The following is a 21,163-nucleotide window of genomic DNA, read 5'->3' as shown; positions in this document are numbered from 1 at the left end:
CACCCCTGGCTCTGCGTCACCCAAAAGCGCCCTTGGAAGCTGAAATCCCATTGACTTCCCGTTCAACTTGTGCTTGGACACATTAGGTACCCTGCAAGAATAAGGTGGCTGGTCGGGTGGAGTGAGGATTAGCACATCAAAAGGCATTGGAAAGGGAAGTATGCTGTTAATTTACTCTGGTAAAAGACAGTGACAAACTGGGGGGGTTTGTCCTTTATCTCCCTCCAGGACACCACGGGGCAAAAGGGTTTTTTTGAACGCAGGAGGCTTTGCAGGGGATTTCCCAGGCTTGGGAAAAAGCCTCTAGCTGAAGTTTGTGTTTCTGGTGTTGTGTGAGTTATCAGGAACTGAGTAGGACCCAGCTAAATCCAGCCTAGCTAGACGCTGGCCAACACCAGGGATCACCGCACCTGCCTGCACACGCTGCCCTCGTTCGATACCAGCAAATAGCTGAGCATTTCAGTAGCAAACTGATTTTTATAGCTCTAAAAGACACTACAGCTTCTATGAGTACCTGACTCGCCTTGGGCCTTACAACCGCTTGCATTCCCCCCACAGTAAGCTTCTGAGATTGCTATTCCCATCTGAGCCTTGTTCTCCTCCACCCCCTTCCCATACGTACGTTTGCCCAAGCACTCACTTTGATCTCTGCACAACATGGATGTCGTTCAGGAAAAGTTATTGGGTGAGTCATTGGGCTGGGATCCGCCGTCAGCTCGTCCTCCTCCAGGTAGGCTGAGGAGCAAGCGGCACAAAAGCTAATCCAGGGGTTAAACTAGATTAGTCCCTGAAGAGCAAACCCCTGTATTGCTCCAGGGTCTTCAGCATCTTCACCTGGGTTTGTCAGAAATGCCAAGCTGAAACTCAGCTGCTTGGCCTCTGCATGAAAGAAAGAGTCTGGGAATTAATTTGAAGGGTTAAACTGTATATAAACTGCTGCAGTACAGTGGATTTCAAAAAGCAGTCCTGTTGCTTAAAAATTTGCTTCTCCAAGCTAGACACAATAATTGGGGAGTGGGAGTGACAACCTACACCTCGTCTTGAACTGCCAGCTGGCAAATTCCCCATAGGCGGTATCTATCGTTCCCTCCTGGAAAAGAAAACATCCCCCACAAACCCAAACAGCCAGAACCGCAGCAGAACCAGACCTGAAGTTAGGACGGAGAGGAGCAGATTCATTTCTACCTCTCAAGTGGATGCAAGAGTTAACAGAGCAGTTTAAGCCTCCGTTCCAGCTAACTCAAATTGTTCTTTCTACACAAACACATTTATTTTCTCTAGGCATCAGTCCTGCAAACCACCGTTCAGGCAACTGGTCTGTTGACACATGAGGTTTAACAACTCTACCTTCACACCTTAAGAATTACCGTTATCGAAAAGGCACAGTCTCTGACAGAAGTTACAACTCGCACAACATCTCAACATCTATTAGCATTGCTAAAGCTAGATCCATTCCTAACTTTGCAAATGTTAAATGCGCTGGGTTTACTTCTGTGAACTCGATCCGAGACAGTAGAAAAAATATATTTAAATTTATAGTCGCTTGCGTTGAATGTCACGTACAGATAAGCAGGACCTACATCTTCACAGTCTGCCTCTACCCTTGCAGACATGTTGCTGGAAAAAAAATTGGCTCCAGTGATTATGCATTACCTAGAAATTGAAATAGATTGAGTAGACTATAATAAATACATGCCAGAAAAAATATAAAGAATGTGTGGGAATGCCTATACTTTATCTTAACATTTCTTAGTAAAATAACTTCCTTATGGTGTAATCAAAAATGGAAAGCCAGCACCTAACTAAATTAAGTGCCGCAAACATTAATAATGGTTAAAATTACCATTCAATTTATTTTTATATTGGATGATCTTCAAAGTTATAGATTGAGAATTGCTGGAACCTTTTAGGGATTTGTTTCTCAAATCAGAATACTTCAGAGCAGCAAACATTAGCTTGAATTTTTACATCTAAAAATCCTTCGCAAAAGAAAAGAGATGTATTCAGAAAGAAAAAAAAAAAAAAGAAATAAAAACTTTAAAAGTTCCCCTGATAGTTACAGATGGTTTAATCTTTGGAACCTATTATGTGTTCATTTTCCCTTCAGCATTAATTATACATAATTACCACCACTTTACCCGTACCCTTTCAAAAACGAAATCTGTTTACATTTTCCGCATACGTTAGACAAACGCACGATTTTCAACGCAGTCCTTCGAGAAACAGGGCTCCTCTTCACCCTCGGAAGGAGAAGGGGAGCCAGTGCGCGGCAAACCGGTTTTGTTTAAGTCCCTTTAATATAGCTTAATTACTTTTAAACTCTGGAAGCAATTAGGTTATCACCCTTTGAAGTGCGACAGGCGAGTTGCCGTGCTGGGAGGAGAAGGCGCGGCGGTGCCCGCTGCCTGCGCGGCGCGCAGGGGCCGGGCGCGGGGGCTGCGCGGGAGATGCCCGGGGGCTGCGCGGGAGATGCCCGGCCTGCGGGGGAGAGCGGCTGGAGGCTGGGGAAAGCGTAACTCCCGTTCGGCTGGAAAGAGAGACTCTGGTTAAGGCTGGGAGCAGCGCTGATGCTGTCACGGATTGAGGAGGATTGTTCGCACTTTTCAACCGTATAATTTTACCCTGCGCGCAAACCACGAAATTGTATGACTCCCTTCTCCCTCTTTTTTTCTTGGGGTTTTTTTTCCCCCCTTCTTTCTCGCTGTTTTCCCCTCTCTCCCCGGTCGCAGCTCACTGTCAGGTGTTTTTTCTCCGGCCGCGCAGGGACGGACGCGCCCGGAGCGCAGCGCGCAGCGTGGGGCTGACACACGGCCGGCCCGGGCAGGGGCCGGGGGCGGCAGCGGGGGCGGGGGCACCCCGGGGCCGCTCCCCCGCGCGTTTCCCCCCGCAAGGGGCATTTCCCCGAGGGCTTGGGGGGATTCTTTGTTATTTATTTCCCCCCCCCTCCGTGGGGCGGCTCTTCTCCCCCGTTGTTTCATCTCGGTGCTCTCCTCTGCGGGTGCTCCGGCGAGGGAGAAAGCAAAGGGAGGGGGCACCCCCCCCCCCCGACCCCAAACCCTCCGCGCCCGGCAGCGGCTCCTTTATTTGCATGTCATGTTTAAACCTGGTGGAAACCAAGACTGATATTTGTGGTCGGGAGAAGATGACTTTCACCTCTCCGGATCACTCTCTTAAATAAAAAAGAATTGACCAGCTATGGGCGTAAGCATTTATCTTGAGTTTGCGGTCATTATCTTTATTATATAGCCTCGGCAATAAATAAATCTAGTAGTTACTACCCCACAATAAAACTGTACTATATGGGACACCTTACTATTACTTTCTTAACAATCTGCCATCTCTTCACCTCTAAATCTTCCCTGTCTGCCCGCCGGCCCGCCCGGGTCGCTCCCGGTCCGCAGGTGCGGAGCCTCCGCGCCGCTGCCTCCGCCCCTCCCGCCCTGCCCTCTCCTTTCCCCTTTTCCCGCTGATCCCCCCCCAAAACTGCCCCTCGGCCCCCGCAGGGGCCAGCCCTGCCCACGGGCTGCCTCCAGCCCCGTGCTCCGGGCGGGCAGCCTCGGGGGGCCGCCCCGCGTGGGCATCCTCTGAGTGGGTGTCCCTCCGTGGGCATCCCCTCGGGGGGATATCCCCGGGATGGTTGTTCCTTTGGGGGCATCCGCCAGGTCAGTGTCTCCCCGTGGATATCCCCCGGGTGGGTCTGCCCCGTGGGCAGCCCCCGTGGGTATCCCCGCCGGAGCACCCACGGCCCCATGGGGCGCATCCCCGGCAGGTGGGACCCAACCCCTTTTGGGGATCACCCCCCCACCCCGCTAACACACCGCCCCCCGGCTTTCTACAGCCCCTGGCCCGCGGGGTGCGGGGGAAGGGGGAACCCACGAGGGTGCTCCTCTGCTCGGGGGCTGCTCCCTGACCACCCCTTTTTTTTGGGGGGAGGGGGGGGGGAACTGCCCCAAAGTCTGAGGCTCAGCAGCGAGGGGAAGCGCTGCCGCTGCACCAGGGAACTGCCTCTCCCTGCCTCTGGTTTTTCTTTTTTCCCCTTATTCCATAGGTAAATGTCCATGCAATAATATTTATTTACAGTCAAGATGCTGCGCGTATGTTTCTTTTAATTGTATTTTACCAGGGTGATTCCTTCTCGCTTTTAAAACAAGCGGCTTGGAAAAATATTCCCATTTGGGGCGAGGGGTAAAGGAGAGGAAAAGGAGGGGGGGGGCATTTTTATTTATACCTTTGACATTTAAAAGAGCATAATTAATTTGTCCTGCTTGCATTAACATTGTTGAGGAAGGTTTCAGAAAGCTAACCAGCAAAGGGAAGGGGGGGAGGAAAAATAGAAGCTCGCCTAGAAAGCTTAGTATTTTTTTTTCCTCTTTCAGATGTGTAATCAATCATTCGAGTAGGAGGCAGCAAAATTGTAAAGATTCGATAGATTAAAATGCAAATGAAAGGTAGAAAAAGAAACATTAACATGGCAATCAAAGATTTAATAATCGTAAATCACGGTGGGGTTTTTTTGTTGCAGCTGCAGTTTGTGTGTTTTTTATGTTTTAATCATGTTCGTTCTATAAATAAATAATTTCTGAAACGAGACTAATTTTTCACTATTTTAACCGTGGGCTATGGCACTAAATATTTTTTTTTTTTTTTAAGTATGGAACTCCAGATTGCAAACTATCAGACCAGAAAAGGGGGGAAAAATAGCTAAGTTGGATTAGTTCACGTTGGAAATTCCAAGCGCAATGCCTTCGCCCCACTGCTTCGCCGTGCCGACTGCTTTACTTCCCAATTGAAATCCTTATAAAGTTTATTTGGAAACGTGAATGTTTATGTAAAAGCAGACAACCGGCGTTTCTTTACAAGGCTAACGGTAGCGCCAACCCTCATTCCTGGAGGAAATATAGAAAGATTAAAAAAAAAAAAAATATATATATATAGGGGAAAGACCAGTATTACTTAGGCTGTAAGTGTATTACTTGCAAACTAAAGCGTTGCTAAATTTCCAAGGGGAAGGGTGCGGAGCGGGGGACCTGGGGGAGCTGATCAGTGCGGGGAGGGAGCTGCAGAGAATCTGCTCTCTCCCCTCGCTTTAGCGCTGCGCGTTACAGGGAGGCTGGGGGCTGCCCGGGATGGCTGTGCCAAACTCAGCATCTTTCTGCCCTGGCTCACGCAGGCTCGGCTTTGGGTGCCCCAAGTCCCGAGTTTGGGGGTGCACTAGTTCATCCTCTGGGAAAGTGGACGGGAAATCATTCTTTTAACTTTGGGGCGCTGCACATGGAGTTTATTTGGGGCGGCGAGGGGGGGAGAGGGGGGAAGGAGCGAACCTTTACTTCGTTGGTAATCTTTATAGAGCAGGGGGAGAGAGAGGGGAGAGGGGGGGAAACCCCGTTGGCTGCTCAGGTTTGGGGGTTTTTAGCAGCGCTGCCCTCTCTATAGAGCGCTCGGCGCCGCTTCGCCGCCGTGAGAAGAAAGCGGGAAAAAGACCCAACTAAATGCGGGAACCGAGCGGCGTTTCTGCGCCCTCCTCCTCCCGGCCGAGGGGGCCCGGCCCCGGCCGCGGCCCCGGCCCCCGCCTGCCCCCCCGAGCTCCCACCGTCTCCCCCGGCAGCGCTCCCCGCCGCCGGGCCTTTCCCGCGGCGGCCGCCCCTCCGCGCCGCGGGGCCCCGCGCATCCCCCGCGGCCCAGCTCCGCGGATGCTGCCGGGGAAGGGACCCCGCGGAGGGGCCGCGGAGCCCCAGCGCAGCCCCCCCCACACACCGCCGCCCTCCAGGCAGGTAGCCGGCCAAACGCTTCGGGATGGCGGGGGGGGGGGGGCAGAATTTAGCGAGTGGTTTTTTCCCACCCAAATGATATTAAACCCACTTTAATTTTTCCCTCGGCAGGGCCTTATTTTTTTTTCTTCCGCCCCCCCCACCTTGGGGTGTCCCAGAAGGACGGCCCCGCCCGGGAGATGCCCTTGCCCTGCACGCCGGCTGCCGGGGCCGCGCTCCGGGCGGTGCCCGGGACTTGTTGTCTGCCAGGAGGGGACCGGGGGGGTACGGGGGGGCCCGCCGCCCCCCGCAGCCCCTGACCCCGGCATGCACGGCGCGGCTCCATTGATCATCCCGGCCCGCCACCCCCTCCCTTTATGAGATAATGCAATTACAAACATCAATAAGGAGCTGCGAGGGGAATCATTATGCGGTGACAGTGATAAATGACGGTGCAGAAATAGCATGCTTTTTTTTTTTTTCCTAACAATCCAGGGGCTTTGGGGGCTGAGCACAGTCACCAAGGTAACAGATGACATCCAAAATGGCACCAAAGGAAAAAAAATGAACAGTCTTTCTTTCGCCTTTCACTCTTTTCCCCCTGCTCCTCCAAAAGAGTTAGTTGGGGCTTTAGAAGCAGCTGCCACACAGGCATGCAGTTATTTCCACACGCATTAAAGGGACGGGGAAGGTTTGCTGGCTGTCACACACAAAGCAGCAGCCCGGCCCGGAGTTGAGCAGCCACCTCCCGGCGGCACCGGGCGCGCCCCGCCCCACGCGTGATCGCCTCCGCGCCGCGCCGCGCCGCGCACCGCCCGCGGCCGGGGGCAGCCGCCTCCTCCCGGCGCTCGGAAAACGTTGCTTTGCTTGGAGATATATATTTTATATATATATTATCATCCCGGGCGGCATAGCAAGGTCAGGGGAGGGGGTAAACACACGGCAGCTTTCCACGCGGGTTTAGGACACGCGGAGCGAGGCCCCGGCGGCGGGGATTTTTCGCTCAACAGCGCCGGGGGTGGAAATATTCACCGGGAAGTGCCGCTTCTGAGCCCAAAAGTACCTGTGGCTGCGGGAGGCACGGCCGGGCCGGTGGGGCAGGCACCCCCCACGCGAGCCCCTCTGCCAGGCGGGGGCTCAGTCCTCCCCGCTGAGCTTGGCTGGGATTTGTTGCCTTCCCCTCCAAAAAACCCTCGTGGGGTGCGGGTGCCCACCCCAGGCGCAGGGCAGGCCCCGCGCAGCGATACGCGCAAATACCGCGCTGAGGGTCTCTGTCCCCCTCCGCCCCTGAAGGGAGTAAAGCGTTGCGCCCGCCTTGCGCGGCACTGCGCGCAGCCTGCTCCGCGGGACGCTGCGCCCGGGGGGCACAAAAAGAAAAGGGGGAAGCGGAAAATCGGGGCTGCTAAAAAAAAAAGGAGGGGAGGGAGAGAATAAAGCCTCGCCGAGGGTTGCACAAACTTTGGGCCGGCGGCGCGCAATGGCCGCGGCGCTGCGCGGGCGGCCGCGGACCCCCCCCTCCCCCCCCGCGGCACTCTCCCGAGCCCCCAAGAGATGGCAGTCGAAGCCGGCTTTCCTCCTCCTCCTCCTCCTCCTCCTCCTCCTCCTCCTCCTCCTGCTCCTCCGCGGCGGGCAGCGGCAGGACAGCGGGGCGGCGAGCCGCCCCCCGCGCAGCGCCGCGCAGCGCTACGCGCACTGCGGAGGGCGCGCAGCCCCCGGGGCCGGGGCGAGGGGCTGAGGCGCAGCCGGGCGGCCCCCCCCGGTCCCCCCCTGTCCCCCCCGGTCCCCCCCGGCGCGGTGAAAGGAGGGTAGCTAGGAAACAGCGAGCGGCCCGAAAAGGCGGAATTTCCAACGTGTAAAATGTTCTTAACGGAGCCATTGAGAGAGTGCAATAAGGCGTGAGGGGGAACTAATCTCCCCATTTAAATGTTTGTGGCAATTTTATCTAAATGAATTTTAATGCTAAACGAGGGATAATTCCCTATTTGTAACCCGTTTACTTCTCTTTCCTGTGCCTCTGAAGCTGTCTAACATCATGCGATGAACAATAACAATAAAAATACTGTCAAGGCATATTCTTTCATTTTGAATGTGTTATAATTACAGCTGATTAAATGTCTTGGGATATAATAGCGGGTTTAATTTGAAATCTGCCCCCCCCCAAAAAAAAAAAAAAAAAAAAAGGTCCGAGGGAGGCAGGTCTGTGCCCACTTCTCTGCGGCTGCGAGGAGGAAGGCACGCGTGTGCCCTCGCATGCGAGAGGGCGGTTTGTTTGTGTCTTTCAAGAAACATTAAAAAAAAAAAAAAACCAAACCCGCAACAAAACCCAAAACAAAACCCACCACAAAACAAACAATCACCCCCCCTCCCCCCGAAAAGCAAAAAGCCAGCCCCGTTCCTTCACGTTTTGGCAGAAAAGTGTCCATGATTCCGGGCTCACAAAGCGGGAGCCGGGATGCGCAGCCCCTCCGGCGGTACAGCGGCCCTTTAAAAAAAAAAGGGGAAAAAAGGGGGGGGGGGGGGAAGGGGAAAAAAGGGGGCGAAAAAAAGGGAAAGAAAGGGGGGAAAAGGGGGGAAAAAGGGGGGGAAAAAGAGAGTTACAAAAAAACCGCCAAACAAACGGAGGGGGAGGAGATCCAAGCTGCGGGGGGAGAGGACCCCACTTTGGTGGCTTGCTTAATTCACAAAGGTCTGCGCTGCCTGCCCCCAGCCCTGCCTGCACCCTGCCTGCCCCCAGCCCTGCTGCCTGCACTCCTGCCCAGCCCTGCCTGCCCCCGCCGGGCGGTGGGGAGGGGGCTGCCGCATGGATTTGCCTTCCTTAAAATGGTTGTGTCTTCCCCCCCCCCCCCCCCCCCCGGAGACTCTCTTTTTCCCCTATGGCTGCGATTTTATGTAAAGACACTGAGAAGGTACGGCAGCCCGGCCGGCCCTCTGGTGCTGTTCCGCGCCCCGGCCGCGGTGCAGGGCGTACAGCTGGGCGCGGAAATGGGCTCAGGAGGAGAGGGCGGCCTGCACCAGCCTCCGCCCGCAGCGGTCCAGCAGCCCCTCGCACCAGCACCTCGCTTACTTACAGATATGCACTGCCCGCGCAATGCTCCCCAAGTTTTATTGCCCTCCTTCCTTAGTACGTTCAATTCCGGAAAGAAATGTAGTACGTCAGTGGCTCAAATCATTTAAACTGCGTATCAGGGCTGTAATTTGGCGGGGGGGGGGGGATACTATTTACAAATTTCTGTCCGATAATGCCCTACGATATTACATTTATTAACAGGCAACAGTTCCCATCCTGGCAATTTACAGTGCGAGTTCTGAGAAAGTTTCTTTACGCAGCGTAGTAGCATTACTTTTACATTCTTCAAATACGAAGCCGCTATTTAAATAGCAGACGGTGGGTGCATCTCTGGAGCGAGCTGAGTTTTGTAGCTGCTCGGCTCCCAGTTTGGGATAGAATGGCTACAAATACTGAAGGGGGGCAGGAAACAAATTTTGCAAGCAGTGGAGTCACCATGACAAAAAATAATTTGTTTTTATTTTAGATTCAGATTTCATTACTGCACTCAAACTACTACAACTGGGCTTTGAGTTATTATACAATCCAAACTGTTTCAATCAGAAACTCTAAGACTCAGTGTGCAATGATTATTATTAATAATAATTAGCTCCTTGGTTTCTTGATAGAAAAAGGCTATCAACAAGCATTTGTTTAACCACAACAAAAGTATAATTAGCTTATCCCACTTAGTAAATCTGTATGCATGCCAACTCATACCAAACTGCTACTTTTACAAAAAATTGCAATAATACAGATCATTTTTCCAGTCCTTTTTGCACAAAATTTATTTACAATGTATACATAAATGCTCCATGATGGGACTATGGAAAAAAAAAAAAATGCACACATGACCGATGTCTTGCCCAGAAAGAAAGTCAACATATTAAAAATAAATCTTCAGTCCACGTTTCGAGCTGCATAAAACAGGAAGTGATGTACAAGGTGGTGGTTGCTGCATGGGGACAAGGATGCTCTGATGTGACAATTAGGCTTCAAATACACTGCCTTTCCGTTTCCATGCTTCCTCCTACCAGTCTCCTTAAGACACTGCCTGCAACAGCTGATTAATCATTGTTGATGACTGCAGTTTTTCCCATCCTTCCCGATTTACATCTGTTCAGGCCAATTCAAATATGGTGAGTAAATGAATTAGACATGCAAATTCACGCCCCAGGCTAGAAAGAGAGAGAGGGAGAGAGACGGGGAGAAAGGAGAGAAAGGGAAGAAAGACAGACAGAGGGAGAGGAGGAGAGAGGAGGGGGGGAGAGAGAGAGTGTGCATGGCTGAAATCCTAGGATAGAAGAAAGATTCTTCTGCCTGACATAGTTATTTTAATGCTCTAAAAATCCTGCAAATAAGCCCTTTCTGTCATTTGCAGGAAAAGTGTAAGGCTTCTTTTTTTAATGTAAGGAGGCTTCTGGAGGAAGTGAAGAGCTATGGAAACAACACACATAGTGTGGAAAAATTTCACATTTTTTTTAAAAAATCTATAAGAAACAACGTAATATGGATAACAGTATAATAGCATTTTACAATATTTCACTCTTTGTTCTCTTAATGTCTTATATAGGTATTTAGCATGTCCCCAGAAGTTGACTTCGGTTGGTGTTTTCCTGCTTTTCAGGGTCCCTGTGAAGAATCGGAACGTCCCTTGGTCCAAAGTTGACGCCAAGAACTCCATAGTCATTGCAGAAAGACAATGTTTGAAATCTACCGTCGCTGCAGACAACGCGTATTTCCCTTAAGCTACTGAGCATGAATGTCCATCACTTGTCCGCTCACTGCCGGCTCGCCGGTATGAAGCATTGTGGGGCTTGATGCTGACATGGGCATTCCAGGGTGGGGTGGTCCTCCATGCATCATCATCGCTGGGTGGTGAGGGTGTCCAGGAATGTAGGTATGCATGGGGGGGCCATGACGCAGCTGAGCGGGATGGGGGGGCATCTGGGGTGGGGTATAGCTTGGCTGTCCCATATTCATACCCATTGGACTACCCCGAGACACATAATCCCCTGGCATACTTTGCAGCCCTGCGGAGAGAAAGAGGCAGCGGTGAGCGGTGGGGACCGGCTACCGACATCGGGCCGTGAAGGTCCTCCGCTCGGGCACGGGAAGGCTGGGCTCGAGCCAAAGGTGGGATGTGGAGTCACGGGCGCGCGAGTGCAGTTGCCTTTGTGGGGTCCAAGCCTACGTATGGACTCACAACGATGGCAACGGGAACGATTCCCAGGTCAAACCCTCCCCCCCAAGAACAGCCTCCCCCCTCCAAATGCAGAGTTTGGGGAGATAAAACCGCTTTCTGCTTTTACGGTTAGGAACGTATGCGATGGAGATGCTTCCGCTCTGGAAGCGTGCCGGAGGCAGAGCCAGCCCGATGACAACTAACATCACACAGGGTGGTGGCACCAAGCCGGGGAAGCCCCGCGAGGGCTCTCGGGTGGGCTCCGTCCCCCGTGGCCTGGCTCCAGCTACCCGCCTTCGTCTCCCTGCTCGTAAAAGCGTTCTGGGAATACGAGGCAGGGAATCCGTAGTAGGTAATGAGGGGCTTGGAAGGAGAGATGGGTTAAGTTGGTGTTGAGGTTTATCAACAGTTATTTTTCTAGCTCTCAAGCCCGGTCACTTGGAATCTGTCCCAAGTATCTGTGCCATTCAAACAGACGCTATACAGCAAGCACATACATCGCTGAACAAAGGCCTCATATGAAGCCGAAATTGATAGGATTACTAAGGATGATTGTTAAATCAAACCTGTATTTTCAAACACATTAAAAATATATATATATAATCAATGACAATTATCAATTAATTTTTTCCCCCTGCTCACTTCTGTCCGAAAAAATCAGACGCGCAACTCAGCCAACCTTTCAGTGGGTTTGGGAGAACAATAAGAAAAAAATTGGACCTAAAACAATAAAACCTCCTGCTTTCCGTGGGCCTCTGCCTTCTGCTTGGATTGCTGTAGCTGATGGGAACTGACAGGTGTATTGTTTCGGAGAGCTATAAGCTCCATAATCATCAAGGGTGAAAGGCATACGCTATTGCTAAGTAGGTTCAATTGGCTTTAGTTCTAAGTAAGAGCGCGCTGTGAATGCGCCGAACACCTTGGAATCAGGTCTCAAGGCTCTAGCAATGAATAGCTGCTTAATCTAGCCTAAAGGAACAGTTTTGAACTAATGAAAATTGCTTATAAAATATACTGTACTCACAGCTCTTTAATCAAAAAAGATGATAATATTTTTTGTAATAACCTATTAATTTAATTGGTCACGAAGCATAAAATACATCATTTAAATTTAATTGACCCAGAAACTAAGAAACAATATTTAAATTAACTAAGCTAGAAATTTCCATGATGAGGTAATAAGGCTGTTGCATTCCCAAGCTCAGAGGAATGTTTTCACAGCTAATTGTTAAAACTTAGTTTTGACTTGCGCCCAGAGAAGACCACTATGAAATACACTTGGCCTGGGTAACTTCAAGCCCTACGTTAATATAGGCTGGGGGCACAACAAAGATGCCGAAATAACTGCTTTTAACTCCAGAAAGGAAGCGAAAGGAACAGAATCGGGCACCATTTAAACATGGTAACCGGTGCCTCGGTGTTTCAAACCGCTTTACTCTTTAAAAAAAAAAACAAAAAACAACAAACCCAACAAAATTTGTATAACGTATTTTCCCCTATAAAAAGACAAGGGGGGGGGGGGGAAACTGGGACAGTTTTTCTAGGCTTTCTTTGCGAGGCCTGCCACTGAAGATTGCATTAATGATCTCTATTTTTGTATACTGAATAAGTCAAATCCATTTGTCACACTGCAAGTGATGGCATACTTAATTTGGATATAGTCAATTAGCCTGGGCTAAGCTCCATAGCCTGCTGCGCACACCTCTATTTTGTATTCTCTCTTTTTCCTTTGCCACACGTAATCCCATTATGACGGACAGACAAAGAGAAATAAACTTGAAAAAAAATTTAAAAAAAAAAAAAAAATCAAAGTTTCGCCCATCGCCTTCCAAAACACAACTAAGTGAAGCCACCGTTTATTTTTTTTATTTTTTTTTTTTTACCTATGAGAAGTCTCTGTTTGGCTTTTTTGGTGTCTTGCAGGTTAGCGGGAGAAATGTAACTCATGCATCAACTGCGGTTAGACAGATTTATGACACTTTGGGGACATGCTCTTTCCTCTCCCTGCGCTGCTGCAGACCGCTTACATTTTGCAAATCAGTCTGTTGCCAAGACGACGGGCTCCCCCACCTCCCCGGCTGCTTCTTGTTTTGTCATGTGCTCGGGGATGGATAATAGCATCAATGTATGGCGGCGTCGATGTACGGCGGCGTCAACGTACGGCGCGCGCGCGCACGGGGGGTTTGGGAGCTTGGAAAGCTGGAGCTGAACCGGCGGGAGAGAAACCCGAAGGAGCCCAGGCATAGGATGGATGGATGGAAAGGAAGGAACAAGCATGAGGCTATGGGCAGGGAGAACATAGGGAAATGCAAGGAGACAAATATCCCTGGGACAAAGTGAGAACAAAGACCCCGTCGGTACTTACTTCCCCCTGGCTTTGCCATTGGTTACCTAGGTGAAGGTTACATGTAGTGCCACTGCCCCTCCATGCCCATATTCATGCCCATTCCACTCATAGGTCCTAGAGGGAGATAAAAATCCAAGAAGATGCCAGAGAATGAGCAAAGTCAACAGATAGTGCCAAAAGCCCCTTTCCAAAACACAGCACGGCAGAGGGTCCAGGACCACGCAAGCGAGAAGATGCCTGGTTTCCCTCGGCGGCGTTGAAGGCAGGCAGAAGACAGGCGAGGCAAAGGCAGGCAGCTGAGGCGACGGCGAGGGCGGAGGGGCGGTTACCTGCGGTGGCACGACCGAGGTCACCCACCGGTGGGCGACGCTCCCCCGGGGGCTTACCTGGTGCTCGGATGCCCATGTGCTGCTGGCCGTCCATCACGAAGCCTCCCATCGGCTGCCCGTCGGGGTTATAGGGTGTTCCTTGACTTACTGGAAAAGCGCAGAACATTGCTCTTTAGCCACAGCCAAAAGGGTCACCTCTTCGCACGGCATCAAGACACAACCCCCCGACCCACGGACTGCACGAGACGGCTATCGATGCCGGCTCTAAAAAGAGGGAAAAACATCTACTGTTCAAATTTAGTGGCCGGGCTGACAAGCTTGCTTAGTTTTGGCTTAATTTCCTACTGCGAGTTTGGAAACGAAGTTAGCGATCCGAAATCTCGAGACACGAGGAGCCCCGGCTCCAGCTGCTGCCGCTGCTGACGTCAATGCAAAGACCTGTGTAGGAGCCGGATTTTATGGCTGGAATAGTCACACTGAAATCGCAGTGTGTTAAATTACGTCCGTGTGCCTTTCTAAGAGCAGGACCTGAACACGTCCGTGCCGTATTTACCTCTAATGACAAAATAATCGAATGTACTCGAAGAGGAAGCATGGCCCAAAGGCATCTTGGACAACGACGGATTTGGATAGTTTGGCAGCGAGACTCGGAAAACAAAACCAACTGGGAGTAACAGGCTATTCCTCGATGGTAAATACCCACACAGCGCTGCGAGCCAAGACCCCAGACAGAACCGGCACGAGAAAACTTAAGCTTTTAAAATAAAAAAAAATAAATGCCCCCCAAGTAAAACCCAAACACGCAGCGATCCCAAAAGACAGCTACTAAAAAGAAGAGACGAGGGACAAAAGGACCCTATACAAGTACCACTACCTGAACTCGAGGTTTTAACTGTACATTAAAAGCTGGCTTCAGAAGTAAGCTGCCTTGGGTTATTAAAGCACATAAAGCTCTACCTCATTGAATGTCTTTGAACTTTACTGAGTCCCACAAGCGATTCTGACCCCCTTGCCCTTTTGACAGGTAATAAAGTTTACAGCAATTCCACACCAAGCCATGCACCAGGGAGTGGTCACAGGAGCAGAAGGAGCTGGGAAGGGAAACTCAAAACAACTACTAAAAAAAATAAAAATAACTTTAATTCCGAACGTGTACGGAAGGTCCAGTCACGGAGCGGATCATTTTAGTTTCTTTTTTTGAATTTTCAATGTCGTCTTTTCCCCAAAATATTTTGATCATGTTAAAATGATTAGGGCGTTGTAATGAAACAAAGCTGGTTGTATTTTAATTGTCAATCACTCCCAGCATTCATTTCTCATTTATTTACCAGGTAATGGACCTCCCGGTGAATGGCTTGAGGACGGTTTTCGCCTGCGTGACTTGAATACAGTTACTATTGGGGACTTGCCTGCTCGATTGGACTGGTCTATCATGGGCTGAACTATTCTTCTTCTAGCATTAATAAACCTGCAACAAAAAAGAGGAAAGCAAACGGTTAGGGAAGGGACGACTTCCACCCAGCCCCAAGCCCTCTCGCCCCGCCGCCGTGCTCTCTGTCGGGCTGCGTGCGGATGCAAATACTGCAAAACCTCTAACCCTGATGACCTTTGAGAGCACGAGCTTGGGGTTTCCGAGCTGATTTATGTTTGCCTGCTTTTTACCACAGTCGGACACTTCCATTTCATCTTTTCATGGGGGAATTAGCCGAGTTTTCAGGAAACAATACCAGCAACGCTCTTCTCAATTCAGAACGGGGCACAAAAAAAAAAACGGGCGAAGCCGGCGAGATGCTCGCGAGGGCATCTGCTACCTCCCCCTCATTAGTGCCGTTTCTGCCTTACGTCCTCCGACTTCTTTTTTTCCAATTTTTTTAGCAAAACCTGCCCCTACCTCTTGCAAACCTAATTCCCTTTTAATGCCCACTATTAAGATAATGAACTGTGATGGCAGAACCCCATCAAATGAGGGAACGTCTGGAGTTTTATCACCGCTAAGTCACACTGCTGGGGACTTCAGAGCCGTGCATTCCTCCTAGCCATTTCTTGGTGGGTCCCCCCCCCTCCTCTCTTTATGCAAAGTCTGAGGGGTCAAGGCGAGGTCATAGCTTTACAGTAATTGAATTTATAATCCTGTTTTCTCCAGCTAGGCCTGACCATTTACAGCAAACATCTTGTTAAACTGTAATTACTGGACTACTGAAAATTCCCCCTGAACAATGAAAAGCAGATCTTTGGAAATAAAAAAAAGGTACAGTCGTTTTTAAAAATAGCCATCTGCAACCGCACTCCTTGTGGTTTTGTAGCTCTTCGCCTCAGTTGGTCTTGCAAGGCTTATTTGGGAAAGGAATATTCGAAATAATTTGGAGCAAAACAGAAGAAGGAGAGGGATCACAAGTGCCCCAGTCTCCTCTGCGGGCAGTCCTCGTGGCGCTGAAATCAGGAGGCTCGAAACCATGGCTGGGAACCTGTCTGAAGAGCATTAGAAGAGCTTCTCTTGCCGTTTCGCTCATCAGAAAGCTTAGTTAAAAACCATTTGGAGAACATCTCCATCGAGATTTAATCATGGCAAAGCCCCATAACCAGACTTTACATTCTCTACCAGAGAGTAAAAGAATAATAAAAACACGTATGCCACAATATTTCCTAGTAAAGGAAGAAGCGTGAGCGTGGGTAAAACCACACTACACTTGCAAAACGCAATGTGAAAGTCCGCAAAGGGCTCCCTGGTGCTTGTCTTTGTTGCCTTTGCTTGGGGTGGCTTAGCAGGAGCTCTCCTACCACAGAGATAAAGCCACCAGGACCTTCCCGCGGGAATCAGCTCTGCCCACCCAGTCCCCGACACCGGTGGGGAGAAGCATCGCAAACCACCACCCTGCGCTGTTTGTTTTGCCCCCATCAAAGACCGGCACGGCCATTTCGGTCTCCTCCTATCTCCCGTTCCCGACTGACTCCCATTACCCAAACTCCTGCAAAAATTAATCAAGATGTTGAGTCTTAATCAAACCTGTCTCAACAAAATGGGCTCAAAGGCACCCATTCCGGGTGCCGATCTGGAAACCTTACACCTGAACTAGGTCATGTTTTGTCAGCAACAGTATTGGATCAATTTTTCTACACATTTCCAATAAAAAACCCCCTTCAACTCCAGCAAACGGTGTTGCAAATCGGTTTATCATTATCTTGTACAAACCATGAAAATTAGAATCATGTGAGCAGAAGGTTAGACTAATTCTCCTTTCTCATTATAAGCACAGGTGTAGCACAAACACCATGTGAAATAAGCAATTAAAAAAAATCTGCTTTTTTTCCCCCATTAGCTGCCTTAGCTCCATGACCAATTAGAAAATTGTTTAATATCTGTAATCTGCATTTGCAGAAAGCAATTTTCACAGTAACTCTCCTAAGTAAAACAACAACATAAACCCCCAGTGCCCCAGCCATTTCTTTCTGCAAGCCTGGCAGGCTCTTGCTGTGTTTACTCCACCCTTCTCCTGTCCGACTGCCAGGACCCGTTACTGCGGCAGGAGGGGAGGGTTTTTGGTAGCCACGAGATTGGCTGGTCACCGAAACCTCCATTTGCCAAAAGCTTTTACCCCAAAGAAACCCTGAGCAACATTAAGGACGCACACCCCAACTCCACAACCTTCTCTTCCTTCTCCTCCAAACTACAAGGGCTTTTAAGAAGAAGGGGGGCTCAATAATAAACTATCTAGCTGTAATAATAAACTATATAGCTATAATGATAAACTACATAACTAGACTTCACCAATAATTATCCTCAAGACATGCCTACAGTCAAACATACTCTCACCTGCTTGCCCCACACTATCGCTCGGCATATCTGCTTTAAGAACATTTTACACACAGGTACTTAACAGTTATCGTCTTCCTACGCGTTCGTGGAAGTATTTTCTATAAGTAGCAATTCTGCCAAACAGCCCAGTGTTTGGATGTCTTCGGGGGGGAATTCAGACGCACGAACATTTTCCTTCTGGGCAAAGTAATAAAATGACATTCTCGCTCCTCCCACTCGAAGTCAAACGGAGGTCAGCTCCCCATCCTTGTATCTGTTTAAATAAACTGGTCCAGCTGTTTGTTTCCAGGATGCCCTTTAACCTTCTGTCCCATCCTCCCTGCCTTTGTAACAGAACGCTTTACTTTGCATTATAGTAGACTCCAAACCGCTATGCGTTAAAAAAAAAAGAAGAAAGTATTCACTTTCAAGTTTCTTCCTGCATCCCAAACCTGGAATTCTTAAGAACCCATCAGATTAAAACTATTAATGTGGCTTGCCTTGAGAGAGCACAATGCAGCGCTGTTATGTTTATAAATCACATTTGAGAACTCTTTGCAAGCAAAATTGTGAATTAGCTGTAGCTGCAGAAATATACAGGCATGGGGATCATTTCTTCATACTCTCTGGTTTTTTCTTTGATAGAAGGGCCAAGATCTCTTGATCACTCTTTGAATGTCCAAAGCACCAGGCTGATGTAACACCAGCAAAAATGATGGAACAGAAAACCTAACGGGAAAAATCTCACTGCTCCTTTTCCCGTATGTTCACATTCACCTATCTTAAGAGAAAGAAACCCTAAATCACTCTGATTTTTAAAAGTTCAGAGGAATCAGGACCTAAAAAAGATATTTGCATATTAAGTGCTACTCAAATGGAGTATTGTCAAAATACGATTCAGCATAAAGCTGAAGTTAATGATTAAGACAGCCACATAACCTTACTCGTGTGAGTAAAGACCCGTGCAGGCTCAAAGACTTGCATGAAGTATTTTTCCCCATACCAGTGCTCTACGCACCAGTACCTTTGCCCCGATGCGGAAGGGGTTTTTGGTTTGAGTTTTTTCCCGCAAAGAGCAGAATCAATAGCGGCACCACCAACATGAGATCCCTTAGTGCACAAGTTGTACATCTCCCTGCCCAAGGAGAGCAGAGAACTCTGCAAAACAATGCTTTGAGTTGCTTTTTTTGCTTTTTTTTCTTTTTTTTTTTTTGCAAGAGGAAGGATCTGGCACGGAGGAAACGTTTGAACAGTTGGGCAAACACAGAAGTTTAAAGCATTTATTATTTTTATTTTTTTCAAGTTAACTTTTCCTTGCCCTTTTGGATACACGAGATTGCGCTTTTCACCATGTACCAAAAAGCAAGAAAAAACCTAGCTATTCCACCTCCATAACCCTAAAGAGGAGGAGGAAACCCTCTTTTCTCCAATTTGCATTTTACTAGGATGTTTTCTCTTAGGCTTCCCGCTCAGGTCTGTCTCCGGAGGTCACCGGCAGCCTCCCCGGTCGGTGCATCGCCGGTCCCACGGGTGAGATCCAGCCCCGGCCCCGGGGATGCAGCAATCCGCCTCTGCACTCTGACCTTCAGCTTGGCCGCCCTCGCTGCCACGCACAAGTTTTGTTTCTTCTCAGCGAGAGGCGGCATGGCTGGTGATGACAAAAGACTTATTTTAGTTGGAAATTGGCTACAATAATAGCAGCCAGAGAGCAAGGCTTTTCGGAGGGTCACCAAACCCTCCAAAAGGCACAGTTCGCTAAGGCTCAGGTTACAGCCCGAGTGACATTTTCCGCACAGATCTGTTCTTTCTCCCTTCCCCTTGTATTTCACTTCTGTTGAGTGAATAAAACAAGACCTTCCTCCGCTGTCACGAATTTCCAAAGTCACCTTTGCTCAAGAATCGACAGAGCGATTGCGGGGACTTCCAATTTGCAGTCTTTGAATGAAATTTTCCAGGACCAGCTGTCTGAAAGGAGATGCTGAGACTTAGCAATATATGGGATTTTTCTCTCCCCCCAGCCCTCCCAAACAAGGAGAGTTTCACACCATTACTGATTTCTGATACTTGGAGTTGCAGGCTGCTCTCTCTCAATATTGTCCCAAAGCGCCGCATGTGACGGCAAGCCAGAAGTCTGTGCATCAACAGCAGTGCCAAGAAATTCCCGAAAATCCCTCTGCCTCGTTTTCTCCTTGAGCCCCTTCTAGCAAACCAGGCATAAGGATGATGAGAAAGCCCACAGTGCCTACAAACCCCAGTGCTAAAATCTCTCTCGCCCCTCTGAAAAAACCAGTATCCCTCTCAACAACAAACAAATCATTATTTTTTTATAACAGACGCCAAAGTAACCAGAGCCCTTCAAACTGGCAAATAATTCACTTGTAAAACCAGCCGTATTCTTTTCTGCATACTGGGATCCTTCATTTATACAGCAGCGAAACAACCTTCTCTATTCAGCACTTAATTCCTCAACGCTTAACAGGTTTATCTCTAATAAAAACAATTTAAATGGAAAGTGCGCTATAAACCAGGATTATTACACTTCAGTAACTGCTTTATTCCTTATTTTAAAATATTTTCATTTTTTCCTGTGTATTTGTTTTCCAGAGCTTTTTAAGGGAGTCAGTTAGAAAAGAAAAAAAAAAACTCTAGAAATTATTTCACCAAATACTTTCAAATGTTTTAGAAACAGCCTTAAAAATAGCAAGCTCCCTCTGTAATTATGAACAGAAAAAATAACTGCATACTCTTGAATGGTAATCACATCTCCCCATCCCTAAAATGAGAAATAAATGTTAAAAGAGTGCTTACTGCCGTTATTAGAAAGTTCTGATCCTGAAGTCAGTTAGTGAGCTTAATGACCCGTAACTACCAGTCATTAGCAATCCATGCTCTCTGTACTCCCTTTATTTGTAAAGAAAAAAAAAAAAATAAAAAATCCAAGACACTCAAGAAACTTTGTTCAATTTAAAGTCAAACCTTATGAAGTCATGTTTGGCAACTTTTCTTGCTTTCTCCTCCTCCTCCTCCTCCTCCGAACCGAAGACAGTTCAGGACTGCAATACATCATTTACAACACTAAATGGAGGTAGGGAGGGAAGAGAGTACACGGGCTGCTAACCGCCCACTCCAGACACGTAATATTGGAATATACTCCAAACGCAGTGAGTCCATCCATCAGGAGGATGGGGAAGGTCTCCTGAAAGCTCTCCTCTCCCTCCCTCCTCCGCTGGCAGCACCAGCGCCAGGGACCGTACGTAGGGCTGGGGGTGTCACAAGACAATATTGAAGAGCGAACAAATAAAATACTATGCAAAAACTAGTGATGAAAAACCACTAATTAGCTGACAAATTTGATGTAAAGCACTAATGAAAGCCATGTGTGGTTCTGCAATTTAGTTTTAAAAATAGCTTCTGACTTCAAGCATTACTATGTGACCCCACCGATGGATTCATGTTGTGCATTCAGAAAAGTTGCTTTAAAGCAGGAGAGTGCTGTGCAACCGCTCGCGAGCCAACCCTGCTAATGCAGCGAGCATATTGAGTGCAAAAATAGAAAGCAGAGAGACGGGATCAGGTATGCACTCCTTGTAAGAGAGCCGGCTATGCCCTACATTTCGGCCAGCCCAACATGCACCAGCTCTACCTTTGGCCACCTCCTGCGCTTGCTCATCTCCCAAGCCCTTAAGCCCTGCTTCCCCTCCTGCTCTGTACAATGC

The 21,163-nt window shown here is 48.9% G+C and overlaps 1 protein-coding gene across 5 annotated transcripts in view; it reads right to left on the bottom strand.

Annotated features, from left to right (window-relative positions):
- Positions 1-9,251: 9,251 nt before the first annotated feature.
- Positions 9,252-21,163, bottom strand: part of MEIS1 (Meis homeobox 1) — a 110,377-nt gene continuing 98,465 nt past the window's right edge. For 2 of the 5 annotated variants that reach the window (XM_075496858.1, XM_075496855.1), the window contains 3 exons: positions 14,983-15,122; positions 13,712-13,801; positions 9,252-10,826 (listed from right to left, as the gene is read on the bottom strand). In XM_075496858.1, coding sequence (XP_075352973.1) covers positions 10,543-10,826; positions 13,712-13,801; positions 14,983-15,122 — 514 coding nt within the window. In that variant the 3' untranslated portion in view covers positions 9,252-10,542. Of the gene's footprint in view, positions 10,827-13,343; positions 13,440-13,711; positions 13,802-14,982; positions 15,123-21,163 lie in introns of all 5 variants that reach the window. The other 3 variants (XM_075496859.1, XM_075496860.1, XM_075496856.1) reach the window with 3 other exon arrangements.

The sequence above is a fragment of the Mycteria americana genome, chromosome 3 (assembly GCF_035582795.1).
Source record: "Mycteria americana isolate JAX WOST 10 ecotype Jacksonville Zoo and Gardens chromosome 3, USCA_MyAme_1.0, whole genome shotgun sequence".
Classification (NCBI taxonomy): Eukaryota; Metazoa; Chordata; class Aves; order Ciconiiformes; family Ciconiidae; genus Mycteria; species Mycteria americana.
Note: the sequence above shows the minus strand (reverse complement) of the source record. Positions and strands in the feature narration are given on the sequence as shown.